The 17,055-nt window shown below is 36.9% G+C and overlaps 1 protein-coding gene across 1 annotated transcript in view; it reads left to right on the top strand.

Moving 5' to 3' along the window:
• The window catches only part of Stk32a (serine/threonine kinase 32A), a 123,535-nt gene that overhangs the window by 51,781 nt on the left and 54,699 nt on the right, over positions 1-17,055 (top strand). Inside the window, exon 5 of the mRNA XM_046460396.2 lies at positions 7,468-7,641. Within this exon, the coding sequence (XP_046316352.1) occupies positions 7,468-7,641 (174 nt within the window). The remainder of the gene's footprint in view (positions 1-7,467; positions 7,642-17,055) is intronic.

Genomic DNA, 17,055 nt, shown 5'->3' with positions numbered 1-17,055 from the left:
GAGCTTTGGATGCTGTTTATCACTGAACTTCATTGACTATTGTATGCTCAGCCTGTGTGTTAAGTGCAGGGTTTTTGACACAGTACTGGCTCCACAATTTCCTAACATGTAATTCTTGAACAACAGTTTAGCCTCTCTACACTATGATTCCTTTTTTTTTAATGTGTAATGTCTTATAAAAAATGTAACGACTTCATTGAGGCATCTTTTACATATCATAAAATTAACCCATTCAGAGTATACAATGCAAAGAGCTTTAGTAATTTTGTTCAGTGATGCAATCACAATCACAAATCAGCTATAGAGCCTTTTCATTTTCCCACTAAGATCTCTCATCCCCATTCACAGTTAATTTCTACTGCTACCTTGAACCTTAGACAACCACATATCTATTTTCAGTCTCCATAAAATTTGCCTTTTCTGGTAATTTCATGGAAATGGAACTATAATTTTGTAGTCTTGTGTCTGGCTTGCTCACTTAGTATGATGTATGTAGGGTTTGTGCATGCTGTGATATGTATTCATAGAGTTCCTTCATGTCTAATGCTGAATAGTAGTACTTCATTGTAAAGATATACCATATTTTGTCTTTACACTCATCAGCCAATGAAACATTTAGTTTCTCTCTAATTTTTGGCAATTATTAGAAGGATGTAATGAGCATTTGTGTGCAATTTTTAGAACAGATGTATGTTTTCATCTTTTGGGGGTAGACACCTAGGGGTAGAATGGATAAGCAATATGATAGTTTTATGTTTAACTTTGGACAAACTGACAGACTATTTTCCAAAGTGACTGCAGCACTCACATTCCACCAGCAATGATAAGGGTTCCCTGTTCTCTATGTACTAGCCAACACTTATTATTGTCTGTCCTATTTAGTATAGCCAATCAGGTGGGTGTAAAATTGTGGTTAGTTTGCATTTCTCTTGTGAGTAGTGTTGTTCAGAATCTTTTCATGCATAAATATTTTTAAGTAAAATGTGTTTCCCATGTTTTAGATTGGGTTATTTGTAATATTACCAAGTTGTAGTTCTTTGAAACTTCTGAATATAATCCTTTATTATTTATATATTTTGCAAATATTTTCCCCACTCAGTTCCTTTCATTTTCATTTCTTTAATGAAATGCAAAAGTTTTTAATTTTGATCCAAATCTATTTATCAATTTTCCAGTTGACTATGCTCTTGATATTATATCTGAGAAACTTTTACCTAATTCAAGGTCTCAGAATTTTGTCTTATTTTATTCTAAAAGCTTTATTCATTTTGCAATTACACTAAGTCTATGGTTCATTTTCGTTAATTGTAATGTGTGCTATAGAAATCCACGTTCACCTTTTTTTAAAAAAATACTTTTTTAGTTATACATGGACACAGTATCTTTATTTTGTTTATTTACTTTCATGTGGTCGAACCCAGTACCTCCGACGTGGGAGGCAAGTGCTCTACCGCAGAGCCACAATCTGTCCCATTGATTATGTCTATCCTTTTGCTAACGCCATACTATCTTGATAACATTTATTACATTTAGAAATTTGGAAGTGAAAATTCCTACTTTTTTCATTCTCAAAGTTTGATTTTTTTTTTTTTTTAGTTTTTGGACTATGATAGATGTTTGTAATTTTCTTATAAATTTTAGGATCTGCTCCTCAGTTTGTGCAAAAAATTAGATTTAGAGATTACATTGAATCTGTAGCTCAGTTTGGGCAGAATTGATATATTTGCAATATTGAGTCTTCCAATTTATGAACATAAAGTGTTTTTCCATTTACTTATATCTTCTTTAAATTTCCTAAGCAACACTCTGTAATTCTCAGTGTATAAGCCTTCTACATTGTTTTATTAAATTCATTTTAAAGTATTTCTTCTTTTTTGATATTGTTGCAAATGTAATTATACCCTTAATTTCATTTTCATATTATTTGTTGCTTCGATAGAAATATATAATTGATGTTTGTATATTGATCTTGTATCCTGTAACTCTATTATACCTGTTTATTCGTTCTAATAGTTCTTTTGTGATTCCCTTATGATGTTTTATGTGAAGAATTCTGTTGTCTGTAATCAAAGGCAGTTTTACTTCTTCTTTTCCAACATGGATGTCCTTTGTCTTTCTTTCACTAACCCCTCTAGTACTAATAAAAAGTGAGGGCAGATGTTTTTACCTTGTTCTCAACATAGGAAGGAAGACATTTGGTCTTCATTAAGTATGATGTTCTCTGCAGGGTTCATTGTAGTTGTCCTTTATAGGGTGAGAAAATTCCACCTATTTCAAATTTTTTAAGAGTGTTTTCCTTTGTCAAATGCTTTTTCTGTGTTTATTGAGATGATTGTATGTTTTGTCCTTTATTAGAAAGTTATATAACATTACTAGGTTTTCTAATATGAATCCTCCTTGGTCATGGTATGTAATCTTTTTTATATGTTGATGGAGTTAGCTTGCTAATATTTTTTTAAGGGTTCTTATTATTAACGTAAGCAGGGTAAATACTACTTACCTTATAGGTTTTTGGAAGTAATTAAACGTAATAATGCACATGAAGTACCTAGCATGGTGTCTGATGCATAGTAAGAGCTAAATTAGTGGGAACCATGTTAATTATGCCTTTGACAAAAGTATCTTCATTTAATTACCTCATATAAAGTAATAGGGACAGCTTTATAAGATAAATTGATTGGGTTAATACCATAGTCCTGTCACATTTGAGAGTGCCAGAAGAAAGGTAATTGTAATCGTAGCTAACATTTAATCATTACTTCCTATCTTACAGACACTATTTTAAATCCCTTTATAAATTGTAACTGACTTCATTTCCCAACAACCCTATGAGGTGTATGCCACCATACATGAAAACACTAAGGGCTTATGGAATTTGCTTCAGTAATAAAGAGGTTAGGGACTGAGCTGGGATTTGAACACAGGCAATCATGCTCCAGGGCTAAGTTCTTTAACACTGTGCTACGTGTCACACCATGTGCTAGTCACTCTACAAACATTATATCTACATTTTGTACATGGTGCATAAAATTATTCCCAATGTACAGATATCCACTCTTGACTTTCAGTTTCCTCTAAGAGATTTGCTCCAAATTCACATGTGTGATATGAGATCTGTGTGAAGCCTTTCCATTTTCCTTAGGTATATTTTTAATTGGTTATATCCTTGATGAATCAATCAAGTCATATTTCACAAAACTTCAGAGCTTTTAGAGTTATTCATGCATTTTCTTTTGCTTTGCTAGATGGGAATATCAGAAGTGACTCTTGATCGGGTACAGTTTGAATGGGGATTTGGGGAAACAGTTACAATATGAAGTAGATTCTTCTTTTAATGTCTTGGTTTTCAAGCTTTTTGATTGTAGTCCATAGCAAAACAATGTACACTTTCATCATAACTCATTAGATATACTCACAGAGACACCCTGTATTCACAAAAACAAAATTTCATAAATAATATTTACTCTTATATTAATAGCATTATCCTGTTATTCAGTGTGTTTGCTGTCTTTTAAAAATATGCTTGTCACAATGAATCAAACTTGAAAAATCCATCATTGGAGAATATTGTAGATTTCTTCCAATTCTCAGAGTAAGATTTGTCTTGAGATGGTTTCCGTAAGACAGCTTGAAGCATATGAGTGACTCTTTGGACTTATTTGAGAACCATTTGATATCTAGAAGTAGAACCTAAAGAACTCACCCTCACCCAAAGCTTGCTTCTCTTCTTCCTTTCTTTAGTTCATTGGTCAGTTTATTATTCCCCTCACCCCCACATTTTGTAGAGTCTACATTTCAGGCAGTGTGCAGGGTCTGAGTCATCAGTTTCAGGAAAAGCAGACGTGCACCCTAATGGCCTTGGAAGAGGAGTTGGTCTGAAGGCATACGGGAAGATATTTCCAAGTTATGATCAGTTTTGTGAATAAGATATATGTAGTTGATTATAACAGACATATTCAACTTAATATGAGTGTTAGAGAAGACTTCTGAGTTTTGAAAGATGAGTTGACAATACCAGGCCGTGGATAGCGTTGTGAGTGCAGGCTTAGGGCACAGCACAACATGGGCTTCCAAGGCTGAAGGTGGCATGGACTGCCAGTTGAAATGAAAGGAAAGTTTTCAATTTAAAGTTGTAAAGATAAACAGGACCAGATGTAATAGGTCCCTGTCGTCTATGGAAAGATTGAAGAGTTTTTGGAGGATGGGTAGTATGCTAAAACTCACAATTAAGAAGTGTGGCTGCAGTGTGGAGAATAGATTAGAGAGGTCCAAGTTAATATATATGTATATATAGAGAAAGGGGAGGCTGGTGTCGGGAGTGAGCAAGCATAATCAGTATGCTGTTGCTGTGGTCTGGGTCAGCCATGATAAAAAGAGTGTGGAGTAGGCTGGTGGTCTTTTGTTCATTTTCTCCTTTTTTACTAATATACTTTGCAATAAATTTCAAGTGCAATGGTGCCAGAGTTGTTAATTTTGGAGTTGTCAACTAAGAAATAGATAAACCATGATATAGCATACAAAAAAAACCCAAAAAAGTTACATAAATATGACAACTAAGTCTAGGTGATAAATTATTGAGGTACAAAGAAGCTCTTACTCTTTTATCTGAAATAAATCAGATTATGACATGAATCTGAATATTCTAGGTATCACCAAATTTTGTTACTGCACATATTTTTTGTTGGGTGCAGTTTTGGAAAATAAAATATTTATCTTCTTCTTCTGAGAGCTAAGTATCTGAGATGGAGAGATTCGGGTCTGGTGTGCTTAAAAAAAATGGAGATTTTTAGCAGCCAAACTTGCTTCCATGGCTAAATAAGTTTATATTTATACTGGCCCCAAGGGAAGCATGTTGCCTCTTACCTTGGCTTCTTCTTTCTTTGATTAATAATCTCCTACATGTCGGGACACTGTTATTAACTTGTTACAAGTAGCTCCTCTATCAGTTTATTCTTCAAATTTAAAAAAAAATTGCTTAAGCAAAGTCTCAGTAAAAATCTTTGCTCATTCAGGCTGAATTTAATACTCCCACTGTTCCCCTGTAGAGTTTAGTGGAATGAAAGGAGAGAAATCCTCTGATCTGTCACCAGGTTGCTGACCCACACCTGGGGACTTGAGACAATTAATAGCAGGGAGAAGGGAGCATATCAGACTTGCTCTGTGAGCTGACCCAGTCTGGGTCGTTTGTTTCACGGACAGCTACTTATGCTGTGGCTAGCACTCTCTTTTTCCTCCTTTTGGTAACCAGCCCTCACCTACTGCACCATTCTACCTCGTCTGCCACCCACCCCAACGACTGCTCACATCTCATGAGCAAGCATGCTTCCTGGTGCTATAGCTGAAAGAAGCCTAATGTCCTGGATGTGATTATTTATTTGTCAGCCCAATGTTACTTACTGGAAGACCTGTAGAACACAATGAGCATAATCCATATTGGTGCAGTTGAAAGGATTGCAAACCAAGTTGCCTAGACCCAGCAACTTTCCCATTAGTAAAGATGTCTAGCCAGTAATTACATGGAAATGAAAGATACATTTTTCTAAAAGATGATACCAAGCATGCATATTTCAAATTTTTACAAAGTACTTTCTGTGTTTCTAAGTTCCCCCAAAGCATAATTTCTGACATCTGTGTGAATCAGTTTTCAGAGGTAAACAAAATTTTGTTTTGTTTTGAACAAGGAAGCATAGGGACTATTAATCTTCAATAGAATGTTCCCTTCTTATGTTAATGCTCCACTGAATTCCTTGCTGCTTTTTTGTTGTTGCTGCTGTTTGTTAGTAATCCCCTCCTTCTTCAGCAGAATGAGAATCATAAAGTAGAAAAATGTACTAAGTATGGTTGTCCCATCAATGATATCCTAGCTATTTCCTAAGCAAAGAATTCATCACTGGGAATTGATGTGCATCCCTGTGTACTGTTTGCAGGCACTTAATTCTTTAATTCAAATAAAACTTTAAAATATGATGTAAGTGACATTATGTAAAAACAAAAATGTCAAAACAGTGCTGATAGAGAGAATTTCATTGTGACTAGAAATCGTGTCTGTGCTTTGAGCAAAACAGAGCAAATCATCACATAGGAATGGGTTTTTACAGGAGGCTCTTTGCACAAAGCAGAGTCTGTTCTCCATTCTGCGTGTCTCATTTCCTCTTGTAGGCCCTCTGCCTCATGCTTCTTCAGGTGGGAAGCTCATGTTTGGACATACATCCTGCTTAAAATCCTGCAGTGACTCCCCAGAACCTACAGACTCATTTATGTGCTCCTGTCACGGGGCTATCTTCTCTGCCAGACTCATGCTTCTTGATCAATACCTGTTTGAACAAATTCAAATGGTTTTCTTTTCCCCACCCACTGAGGTTCCCTCCCCCATGTGTGCTTGAATACATGCTATTTTCCTGTTTCAAAATTCACTTTTGCACCTGAGTAAAACCCTCTGGCTCTACCACTTGTTTGGTTTCCGACCTTATGCAAGGTACTTAAACTTTTACTGCACCTTGATTACCTTGTGTGAGAGTGAGACCATGACAGTGATGTGGGGTCCAGCTAAGGAAATGCTTTCTGAGTGCTTCAGAGCCAGCTCCATCACAGACACTCAGCAAAACATCAGGAGATGTTACCTGGATTTTTTTTTTTTGTCAGTTTTATTAATCACTATCTCTCAAAATTTAGCTCAGGTTTTATCTTTGGTGAGAAACTTGCCTTAAATCCCCATCCCAAAGACTAAATTATTTTCTTGTACTGTTCACCATACTTTTATTGCTCCTTTTTTACAACAATCTTTTTCTTATTATTAATATGGACATGGTTTGTTATCATATTGGTGGGCAGCAAAGTTGTTATTATGGAAAAATGGGCACAAGGATGGCTTAAGGAGGCCTTGTAACTCATTTTTATGTGGACCTCCTGTGACAGTATGGTTAGGATATGAAAAAATATGTAGATTAAGGGGGCTCTCCTTATTTCCTAGGTTTTATAGTGATGTAAACCAATTAATGAATGCTTACTATATGCTGAGCCTGATAATAATATTATACTTACCCTATTTGTTCTTCACTATGATCAAATATGGTGGACATTCTTATTTTCATTTTCTCAGGAAGAAACTGGAACCCAAGGTCATGGAGTTTGTGATAGACCATTTACTCCCAAAGTCTGAGCTCTCAGCTCAAGAACATTCTGCTTGGGCTGGGGATGTGGCTCAAGCGGTAGCGCACTCGCCTGGCATGCGTGTGGCCCGGGTTTGATCCTCAGCACCACATGCAAACAAAGATGTTGTGCCAGCCGAAAAAACTAAAAAATAAATATTAAAAAATTCTCTCTCTCTTTCTCTCTCTCTCTCTCTCCTCTCTCTCTTTAAAAAAAAAAAAAAAGAACATTCTGCTCTGATCTCTAAGGTCTCCTTTGCCTCTGGAATTCCTCAGTGTGTAAAGATATTTGATGCTTCCTTTTCTAATGCCATTTCAGGTATTCTTTCCAAGATGAAGAGGACATGTTCATGGTGGTGGACCTCTTACTTGGTGGGGACCTTCGTTATCACCTGCAGCAGAATGTTCGCTTCCAGGAAGACACAGTGAAGCTCTTCATCTGTGAGCTGGCCATGGCCCTGGACTACCTGCAGAGTCAGCGCATTATTCACAGGTCAGTCAAATCCCAGGAGACAGCCTGGAACTAAATGCACAGCAGAGAATCTATAACCTGATGCATTTCAGCAAATCCTGCAGTGTTCATTTAATTCATGCAACAGTCCACTGATGATGGTTAATTGTCCCCATTTTGCAGATTAAAAAAAAAAGCTGAGCATATAGAGCTTAATTTGTTTAAGAACACAGTAAATTACAAGATGAGAATCAAGGATTACTGGTACTTTGTTATAACTAAGCCTAATGGAGAGGAGAAAAGGTGACATGTAGGAAGTTGAATACCTAATGAATTAATTTAAATAGAAGTGGAGGAAAGAAATAGGATGGGAAGAGAGAAAATTCTTTGGGGACAAAATTTGTCATGCCCCCTGTATTATGCCCTGTATATTAAGTCCCTCTCTAACATGTGTACTGCAAAAAGAAGCAGCCAGAACAATGTTTCCTGCACTTGGGGCCTTTGTGGTAAGAAGACACATGAGCAACACAAGAAGATATAAACCCACAGGGGTGATAGGGAGAAATGGATAAGCTTCACCTTTGTAAAGAAATTACTAGTTTTAATGATGATTTAATATGTGGTATCCCACTTGATCTCTAAAATAATCTGTGATAAATGATCAGAGAAGAAATAGATAGACCAGTATTAACTGTGAGAAAACCATGATTAGTAGAGTAATTATCACCCAGGCATATTTATAAGCAATGTGAACCTAATCATCAAATCAGCCACAGATTTACTGAGACTTAGTATGTGCCAGGCACCACTAGGTACTTTACTACATCATCTTATTAAATCCTTAAGCCTCAGAAAGGACTCCATATTTCATTATAGTTTTCCCATTTTACAAAGAAACTGTGGCTCATAGATTTGCCAGATTAACAAATGGTACTGCCAGGATTTAAACCTAAATCTCTGACTCTGAAGTCAGAGCTCTGTAATACCAATTTGCATTAATTACACACATGAAATACATGCTTTGAGTAAAAAATCAGCACATTTAACCGCCACTGTCTTCTCTCATTTTATAAAAAATATCTCTGAGTTTTTAGGCACAATTATATGTTATTTAACAGAAATTTAGCTGGATAAAATATTTGACCACCATCACTTGATATTTATCTATAATTTACCTGACTTAGTACAGAGTCTTCATGTGAAGATGTAGCACCACATCACACTTTGTATGCAGGCACCATGAACAATTTTTTTTTTTTTACTTTGACCCTAGACACTTAAGTAGTTGTTTAATTTTCCATCTTTGGAAGAGTCTATTTGTATTGGAAATGTGCTCAGGCAACAGTTAAATGGAAAGCAGACCAGTTAATCAGGCAGGATCTCGGAAATGAATTTGCACACCTGGTGTTTTGTCAATAACTGGAAATCTTGTTTGCAAGCTTTCTCTTTCTCCTGTCCGGGCCCTCTGGTCCTTCATAGATCTTTCTGAAGTCTGTGGAGTCCCTTCCAGAACCTCCACACTCATTTATCCTCCCAAAGGTGCCAGTCACAATTGGGCTGCTGACATCAAAGACATCAGAAAGGAGACAGTGACCATGAGAAGCCTGCAAGGACTAAGACTGCCTTCTGGCTTCCTCCTTGCTCTGATTTGAATTCATGCCTTCTTTCTTTAGACTTCATTTTCTCTGTTACCACAAGTTAAGATGCTCTGAACATTTTATCTTGTATTCAAAATGATATTTCAAGAAGATTTCAGGAGGGAAGAAGAAAACCAGAACACTTGATACAGTTTTCACTCTCAGGAATTTACCAATATCAAATACTGTTTTCTCTCGGCAATAGCCTCAGAGGAAAATAAAATATTTGGGAATCAACCTAACAAAAGAGGTGAAAGACCTCTACGATGAAAACTAGAGAACCATAAAGAAAGAAATTGAAAAAGACCTTAGAAGATGGAAAGATCTCCCATTTTCTTGGCTAGGCAGAATTAATATTGTCAAATGGCCATACTACCAAAAACGCTATACAGATTCAATGCAATTCCTATTAAGGTTCTGATGATGTTCTTCGTAGAAACAGAAAAAAGCACTCATGAAATTTATTTGGAAAAATAAGAGGCCCAGAATAGCCAAAGCAATCCTCACAAGAAAAGTAAAACAGGAGGCATCACAATACCAGACCTGAAGATATACTACAGTGCTATGGTAACAAAAACAGCATGGAACTGGCCCCAAAACAGACATGAAGATGTGGTACAGAATAGAAGACACAGAGAAAAATGCACATAAATACTAGACAAAGGCACCATAAACATACATTAGAGAAAATATAGCCTCTTCAATGAGTATTGTTGGAAAAACTGGAAATCCATATGTAATAAAAGGAAGCTAGCCCCATCTCTCATGCTGCATAGAACTCAAAGTGGATCAAGGACCTAGGCATTAGACCAGAGACCCTACACCTACTAGAAGAAAAAGTAGGCCCAACTCTCCATCATATCAGCATAGGAACCAAATTCCTCTCCCTCATTCTTTATTGCTTACATCATCTTTTTGCCATGTAAGTCAGAAACCAAGGTTAACTTCCTGTTCTTTGCCCTTTACATACTCATAGGTCTTACTTAGTGTCTGTCTTCAAAGGGCCTTTTTGTACTAAAATGTCTCCTTTCTAGGGCGAATAAAAAAAGAAAACACAGTGACATTTTGAGTGCTGTGTTAAGATAATGAGACATCCTTCTAGGGTCAAAAATGATTCAGGAGTATTTCTATTGCCATACTCTATCTCCTGTGAGTGATATTTTATAACCTATCATAGAATCTTGTACCTCTCCTGAGGAGTTCTGACCTTTTTGGTGTATAATTACTTAATTCATTTGTCTCCTGTAATAAATTGTAAACTCTATAATTTAAGCATGTGTGTGTAGCTTTCCATTATAATACCAGGTTGTGTCAATTGAACACTGGCTGAATCACATGCATGACTGACTAATAGTCTAGGCTTACAAATAATAAAGACAGCTTTAAAATACAGGACATTAAGGCCAAAGATTTCAGACCTACCATGGTCTTTACACTGGGTAATCATATAATTTACCTTTTAATCTAAGGTAGTTCTGAAAGCTAAAGAGGGTGCTATTATTGATGCTGGGAAGACAATCAAAACTCCTTAATGTTCTGGGCTATTCAGGATGTATATCATCATTATCCAGGCTTTTCATGACATCAGTCCACATAGACATTTAAATTCTGATACTAGATATCAATTTGATGTGATGTCAGTTTGAAATGGTGTCAGATAGCTTGAAAAAAAAAAAAAAACATGTACACAGTAAAACAAGCAGTACTCTTTATCTAAGGTACGATAATAATGGTGGCATTCTGAGGCCAGGGCTCATGGAGCAGGGTTAAAAGCAGATAGAGCAGTATAGAGGAGATAGACGCTTCTGAGTATTAAAGTCTCCTAACAAAATATTTCTTTATTATCACAACAAATATTTATTTATCTAAGGATGTTTTATGATAATGTAATAAAAATTTTTCAAGGGAAAAATTAAAACCTTCAAAAAATAGCAAAATTAATACTGTTTGATTGAGATAACAAAACAATGTATCTTTCAGTTACTTAGAAGACTAGATTGTAAAACATGCCCTGAGTTTCATAGCAGATGAGTAAATGAAAAAAAAGAATTAATTCCTCAGGTGAGGAGAGACCGTCTACATACCACTGCAGATCTAAAATGTGGGACTTTTAGCTGGGCGTGGTGGCCCATGTGTATAATCTCAGCATTTTAGTAGCCTGAGGCAGAAGGATTGCAAGTTCAAAGCCAGGCTTAGCAATTTAGCAAGGGCCTAAGCAACCAGTGAGATCCTGTCTCTAAATAAAATACAAAATCGAAGGGATGGGGTCCTGGTTCAATGGTGAAGCACCCTTGGGTTCAATCCCTGATGATGATGATGATGATGATGATGATGATAATAATAAAATGTTGAAATTCTGAAGTTCAGAGGACAAACTATTTGGCCTTTGGACATGGCAGAAAATTTCAGAATTATCTACAAGAAGTAAGTGAATGTGGTAAGGGGCAGGAGCAGCAATACACTGCACTTTATTAAGGGCTTCCTGGATATCAGCTACCCACTAAGCACTTGTCAGTAATTTCCTTCATTCTTCCCACAACTGCAGGAGGTTGATGGTGTTGTCAATGAAACTCTGGTTTTGAGAAATTAAGTATCTCACCCAAGGTGGCTTGGCTAGTAGGAAGAGTGAGGTTCATTGAGGAGAGACAGAGCTCTTAACCACTCTGTACCCTACTGATGTTGAGGGCTTGAGAGGTCTTTTACCCAAAGGGAAGAGTGTAGTCCATGTAAGGGGTGCTAAATAAATGAAAGCATTCACTCAACTCCCTGTGGTAGCATAGAATGGGCTGTTTCAACTTTTTTCTCACATTGGTTTTTCTGCCAGCAATGTCTAGCTTATTTTTCTAAAATACCATAGGTCCTGTTTTTGACATAAGTTCCAACTGTGAGAAAAATAAGGATTTGTTTAATTTTGTTTGCAGATTTTTTAATCTACAGATTTGACTTTAGTGTTTTTAAAGTATGTAGAATGTTCAGGTAATTTTCATCAACTTCAGAATCTTTTCTATAGTTACTAAAGGTAGACCTTGCATAATAAACATTAATTTTTTTTTTAATTTTTTATTGTGGGTTGTTCAAAACATTACAAATTTCTTGACATATCATATTCCACACTTTGATTCAAGTGGGTTATGAACTCCCACCTTCACCTCATACACAGATTGCAGAATCACATCAGTTACACATCCATTGATTTACAAATTGCCATACTAGTGTCTGTTGTGCTCCGCTGCCTTTCCCATCCTCCCCCCTCCCCCCTCCCCACCTCTCCCCTCCCCTCCCCTCCTCTCTTTCTACCTCCTCCACTGTATAACCCTGAGGGTCTCCTTCCATTACCATGCAATTTCCCTTCTCTCTCCCTTTCCCTCCCACCTCTCATCCCTGTTAAATGTTAATCTTCTTCTCCTGCTCTTCATCCCTACTCTGTTCTTAGTTACTCTCTTTATATCAAAGAAGACATTTGGCATTTGTTTTTAGGGATTGGCTAGCTTCACTTAGCATAATCTGCTCTAATGCCATCCATTTCCCTGTAAATTCTATGATTTTGTCATTTTTTAATGCAGAGACGCGCCGTCTGATAGAAGAAAAAGTTGGCTACGATCTACAGTCGGTGGGGTCGGGCTCCAAATTCCTCAATAGGACACTCATAGCACAAAAGTTAATAACTAGAATCAACAAATGGGACTTACTCAAACTAAAAAGTTTTTTCTCAGCAAAAGAAACAATAAGAGAGGTAAATAGGGAGCCTACATCCTGGGAACAAATCTTTACTCCTCACACTTCAGATAGAGCCCTAATATCCAGAGTATACAAAGAACTCAAAAAATTAGACAATAAGAGAACAAACAACCCAATCAACAAATGGGCCAAGGACCTGAACAGACACTTCTCAGAGGAGGACATACAGTCAATCAACAAGTACATGAAAAAATGCTCACCATCTCTAGCTGTCAGAGAAATGCAAATCAAAACCACCCTAAGATACCATCTCACTCCAGTAAGATTGGCAGCCATTATGAAGTCAAACAACAACAAGTGCTGGCGAGGATGTGGGGAAAAGGGTACACTTGTACATTGCTGGTGGGACTGCAGATTGGTGCAGCCAATTTGGAAAGCAGTATGGAGATTTCTTGGAAAGCTGGGAATGGAGCCACCATTTGACCCAGCTATTCCCCTTCTTGGTCTATTCCCTAAAGACCTAAAAAGAGCATGCTACAGGGACACTGCTACATCGATGTTCATAGCAGCACAGTTCACAATAGCAAGACTGTGGAACCAACCTAGATGCCCTTCAATAGACGAATGGATAAAAAAATGTGGCATTTATACACAATGGAGTATTACTCTGCATTAAAAAATGATAAACATTAATTTTGAATTGTACAAGTAGACAATTTCCTTGTTAGTCAAGGAGTCAAACATTTTTGTGTGAGCATAGTTTGAAAATAAGTCTGACTTTCCAAAGTGTTTCCAGTTTTTAGTTGAATATCCCCCTTTGCATACATTAATCAGTGAGTGAAGGCTTTAAAATGTGGACAAAGTTATTATTTGCTTTTATTAAAAAATAAGAAAAACAAAATTAATTCCTCTTAGGATAGTACTATTTGATTTGATTGCCACAGCATCCCTGATGAATAATCTGATGGAAACTAATTATTATGGTTCAAAAACAAATTTGTATTCATTCCCTTGTCAGATGTTAAGGACTCGAGTATAATTTTAAGATAATGAGATGAATTGTGTAGTATCATTATTAGTAAGTCATCTTGGATCAAAATACCATACGAGTAGAGTAGATGGTTGACTGTTTTTCTAAGAATTACCCCACTCTAATGAAGTTATAACTCATCATTTTCTAAATCTCTATAGGAATGAGATAGAAATCCAACTAGGCAATTCATGTAAATAATTGCAGTGCAACAGAGACAATTGCAAAAATTTTATCTCCCATTGATGGCAAAAATGTTAAAGAGGAATAAAAGAAAATTTTTCATTGTCAAGGAAAACACACAGGATCCTGATTGTACTTATCACCTTTGTCTTCTGTGCTATAACCAAGGAACCAGTGATTGATACTCAGATCCATCAAGGAGCCTCTGTAAGATACAGACAGAAATTAATCCCCACACATTGCCTCTCAGACTAAAGTACTACTTGTGAGAGATTTCGATCATTCTGCTAGAACTTAATACTTTTGACAGTGAAGGAAAATAAAGAAACAATGCTTCTATCTTAAGTATTTGTGCAAAAACTATTTATTGAGCAGCTATGTGCCAGATATGTTCTCAGTGCTGAGGTTCCATGGATGAGCAAGGCAGAGAATGTCTCTGAGTTGATAGCACCATAGCTTGATAAGTAATCAAACAGTTCAACTGAATATGAGAAAGGTTTTAAAATGAGAAAGGTTTTGTACATGTGCTATAAAGAATATGAGTGGTCATGCATCCATCCTGAGCTGTATGTACCCACACACACATTACTCACAGTTGCTTCTTCACAAAGTCATGGTTGCACTTCTAATTGTTGCCTCTGAACCACAGTATTCTTTATAAAATATTTTCCTAAAGTTTGCCTTTGCCTCTGACCCACTGCATGGTAGGGATTATATTTCACTCATGTTTTAAAACCCAGAATTTAGCATAGTATCTGAACCAGATGGTTGCTGGATAATTCAGTGACAGAAGAAATGAATGAATGTACTGGTGACCCATGGGTGAGTGTAGAAGGCAAAAGTTGCTGTGGATGTGTTTTCTGCAGCAAATTCTTGATTTATTTCACATATTTCTCTGTCCATGCTGCCTTTTCTCCATGCTCTATTTGTTTTGGATCTTGTATGACAAATTACCACAAATCTTACTGATTTAACCCACAGTTTTTAGCTCCCAATTTCATTGGTTTAGGAGGCCTGGCACAGTTTAGCTAGATTAGAGAATCCAACTACCATGTTCCTTCCAGGTGTTCGCCAGAACTGAGTTCTCTTCTAAAGACTGGACTAGGCAAGTTCAGGCAGGATATTGACAGAATTAATTTCCTATGTCTATAGAACTCATAGCAGCTTATCTGATTAAATTCAACAAGGAAACAATGATTCTAGTCTTGAGCTGACTAGCACAATAGAGTGTATATCCTTAAATAATGGCATTAATATTATATAACGTAACTCAATTACTAAAGTGACCCTGCATTACATTTGTCATACAGTGTTGGTTAGAAGCAAGCCACAGAACCAGCCCATACTAAGGGGCCATGACTTATGCAGGGCATGAACAACAAGAGGTAGAGATCCTGGAGTCACCATAAAGTATGTTTGCCACATATCCTCTTTGACCTGTGATGGAGAAGTGGGGATGTTTGATGTTCTCAGTGCTGAGGTTCCACTGATGAGCAAGACAGAGAATGTCTCTGAGTTGAGATCATGGAGTAGAGATCATGGAGTCATCATAAAGTATGTTTGCACCCATTTTCTCTTTGACCTGTGATGGAGAAGTGAGGAGGTTTGATGAAGGGATAAGAAATGATTCTTTCATGCCTAAGCCCCTAGGATGGTTTTCTTTAATCTGTCTGAGGACAGTCTTCAAAGTGTGATCTCATGGCTTCTCTGCCCTCTATCCTATAGCCACTCTCCTGTGAGGAGGCTGCAGACTGGAATGAATTGTCTAAGGAGCATGTGACCGTGAGGTGTGACAAACAGCCATTAGCACATTTACTCATCAAGGATCATTTGCAATTCAGCCGTGAACTAAAATAATGTTTGTTTTCCAAATAAGTATTTGTCAACCAACTTCTTCAGTTTATTGCAGGCAGAGATCTAGGCTGGGATCTCACCTTTGCCTCTGACCCATGGACACTGTAGTATCTCAGTAGTCATATTGTGTTTTCTCCAGATGATAATTTGTAGAAAGAAATAAGGTCTTTCTGAAGCAAATCATTTTAGTCAGTGATCATTGAGTGACAGATGGGCTGCTAATGAATGAAATTGCCAACACAGTGACACCCCAGCTCTCTGAAGCCTTTGGAAATGAGTCATCTGGTGAGATGTTTTTCTAAATCCTGAAGGCATTACTTCTTTCAGCTCATCAATATTTTTTAGCCATTTAATTTTTATCACAACATGCACATGTCATTGCATCAATGACTTAACAAGAGCTATCACTGGTTGGAAATATACCAAGAAGTAGGCACTATGCTAATAGAGATATTGCACATGATGCCTAGTTTGAAAGTCGACAATACTATGATGAGGTTAAATATATGGGGTCAAATTCAAATGTGAAGTCCTCTTCTAAATACTGACTTCCTTAGTTCCACCCTCATGAATATAACATAACCTCAAGAAGGGATGAGCTGTTTACCTAATTGCAGCAAACTATATTTTTAGTTGAAATATGTTGTATTAAATTGTGCCCACTTTAAAAAAGGACATATTGAAGTCCTAATCCCCAGTTCCTTAAAGTGTGACTCTTTGGAAAATAAGGTCGTTACAAAAATAATCAAGTTAAACTAAGATCATTAGAGTGGACCCTGGTTCAGCATGAGTGATGTTCTTCTATATATGTTCTTCATATACACATGGGGAAGATGCTGTGAAGAGGCCGAGGAAGATGGAGGAGTAGAGTGACATGCTTGTGAGCCAAAGAATACCGAAGATTGCCAGAAGAAAACAGTGGAAAGCAAGGGAGGACCCTCTCTTCATCTTTCAGAGGGAGCATGGCCCTGTAGACACCTTGATTTAGGACTTTCAGTGCTGAGAACTGTGAGACAATAAAATCCTGGATATTTTTGAGTTAGGCAGTATGTGCTTCTTTGTTACAGCATCCAG

The sequence above is a fragment of the Marmota monax genome, unplaced genomic scaffold (assembly GCF_021218885.2).
Source record: "Marmota monax isolate L192 unplaced genomic scaffold, Marmota_monax_Labrador192_F-V1.1 WCK01_AAM20220418_F8-fsc00006, whole genome shotgun sequence".
In the NCBI taxonomy this organism is placed as follows: Eukaryota; Metazoa; Chordata; class Mammalia; order Rodentia; family Sciuridae; genus Marmota; species Marmota monax.
This window is presented reverse-complemented; position numbering and strand designations above follow the sequence as displayed.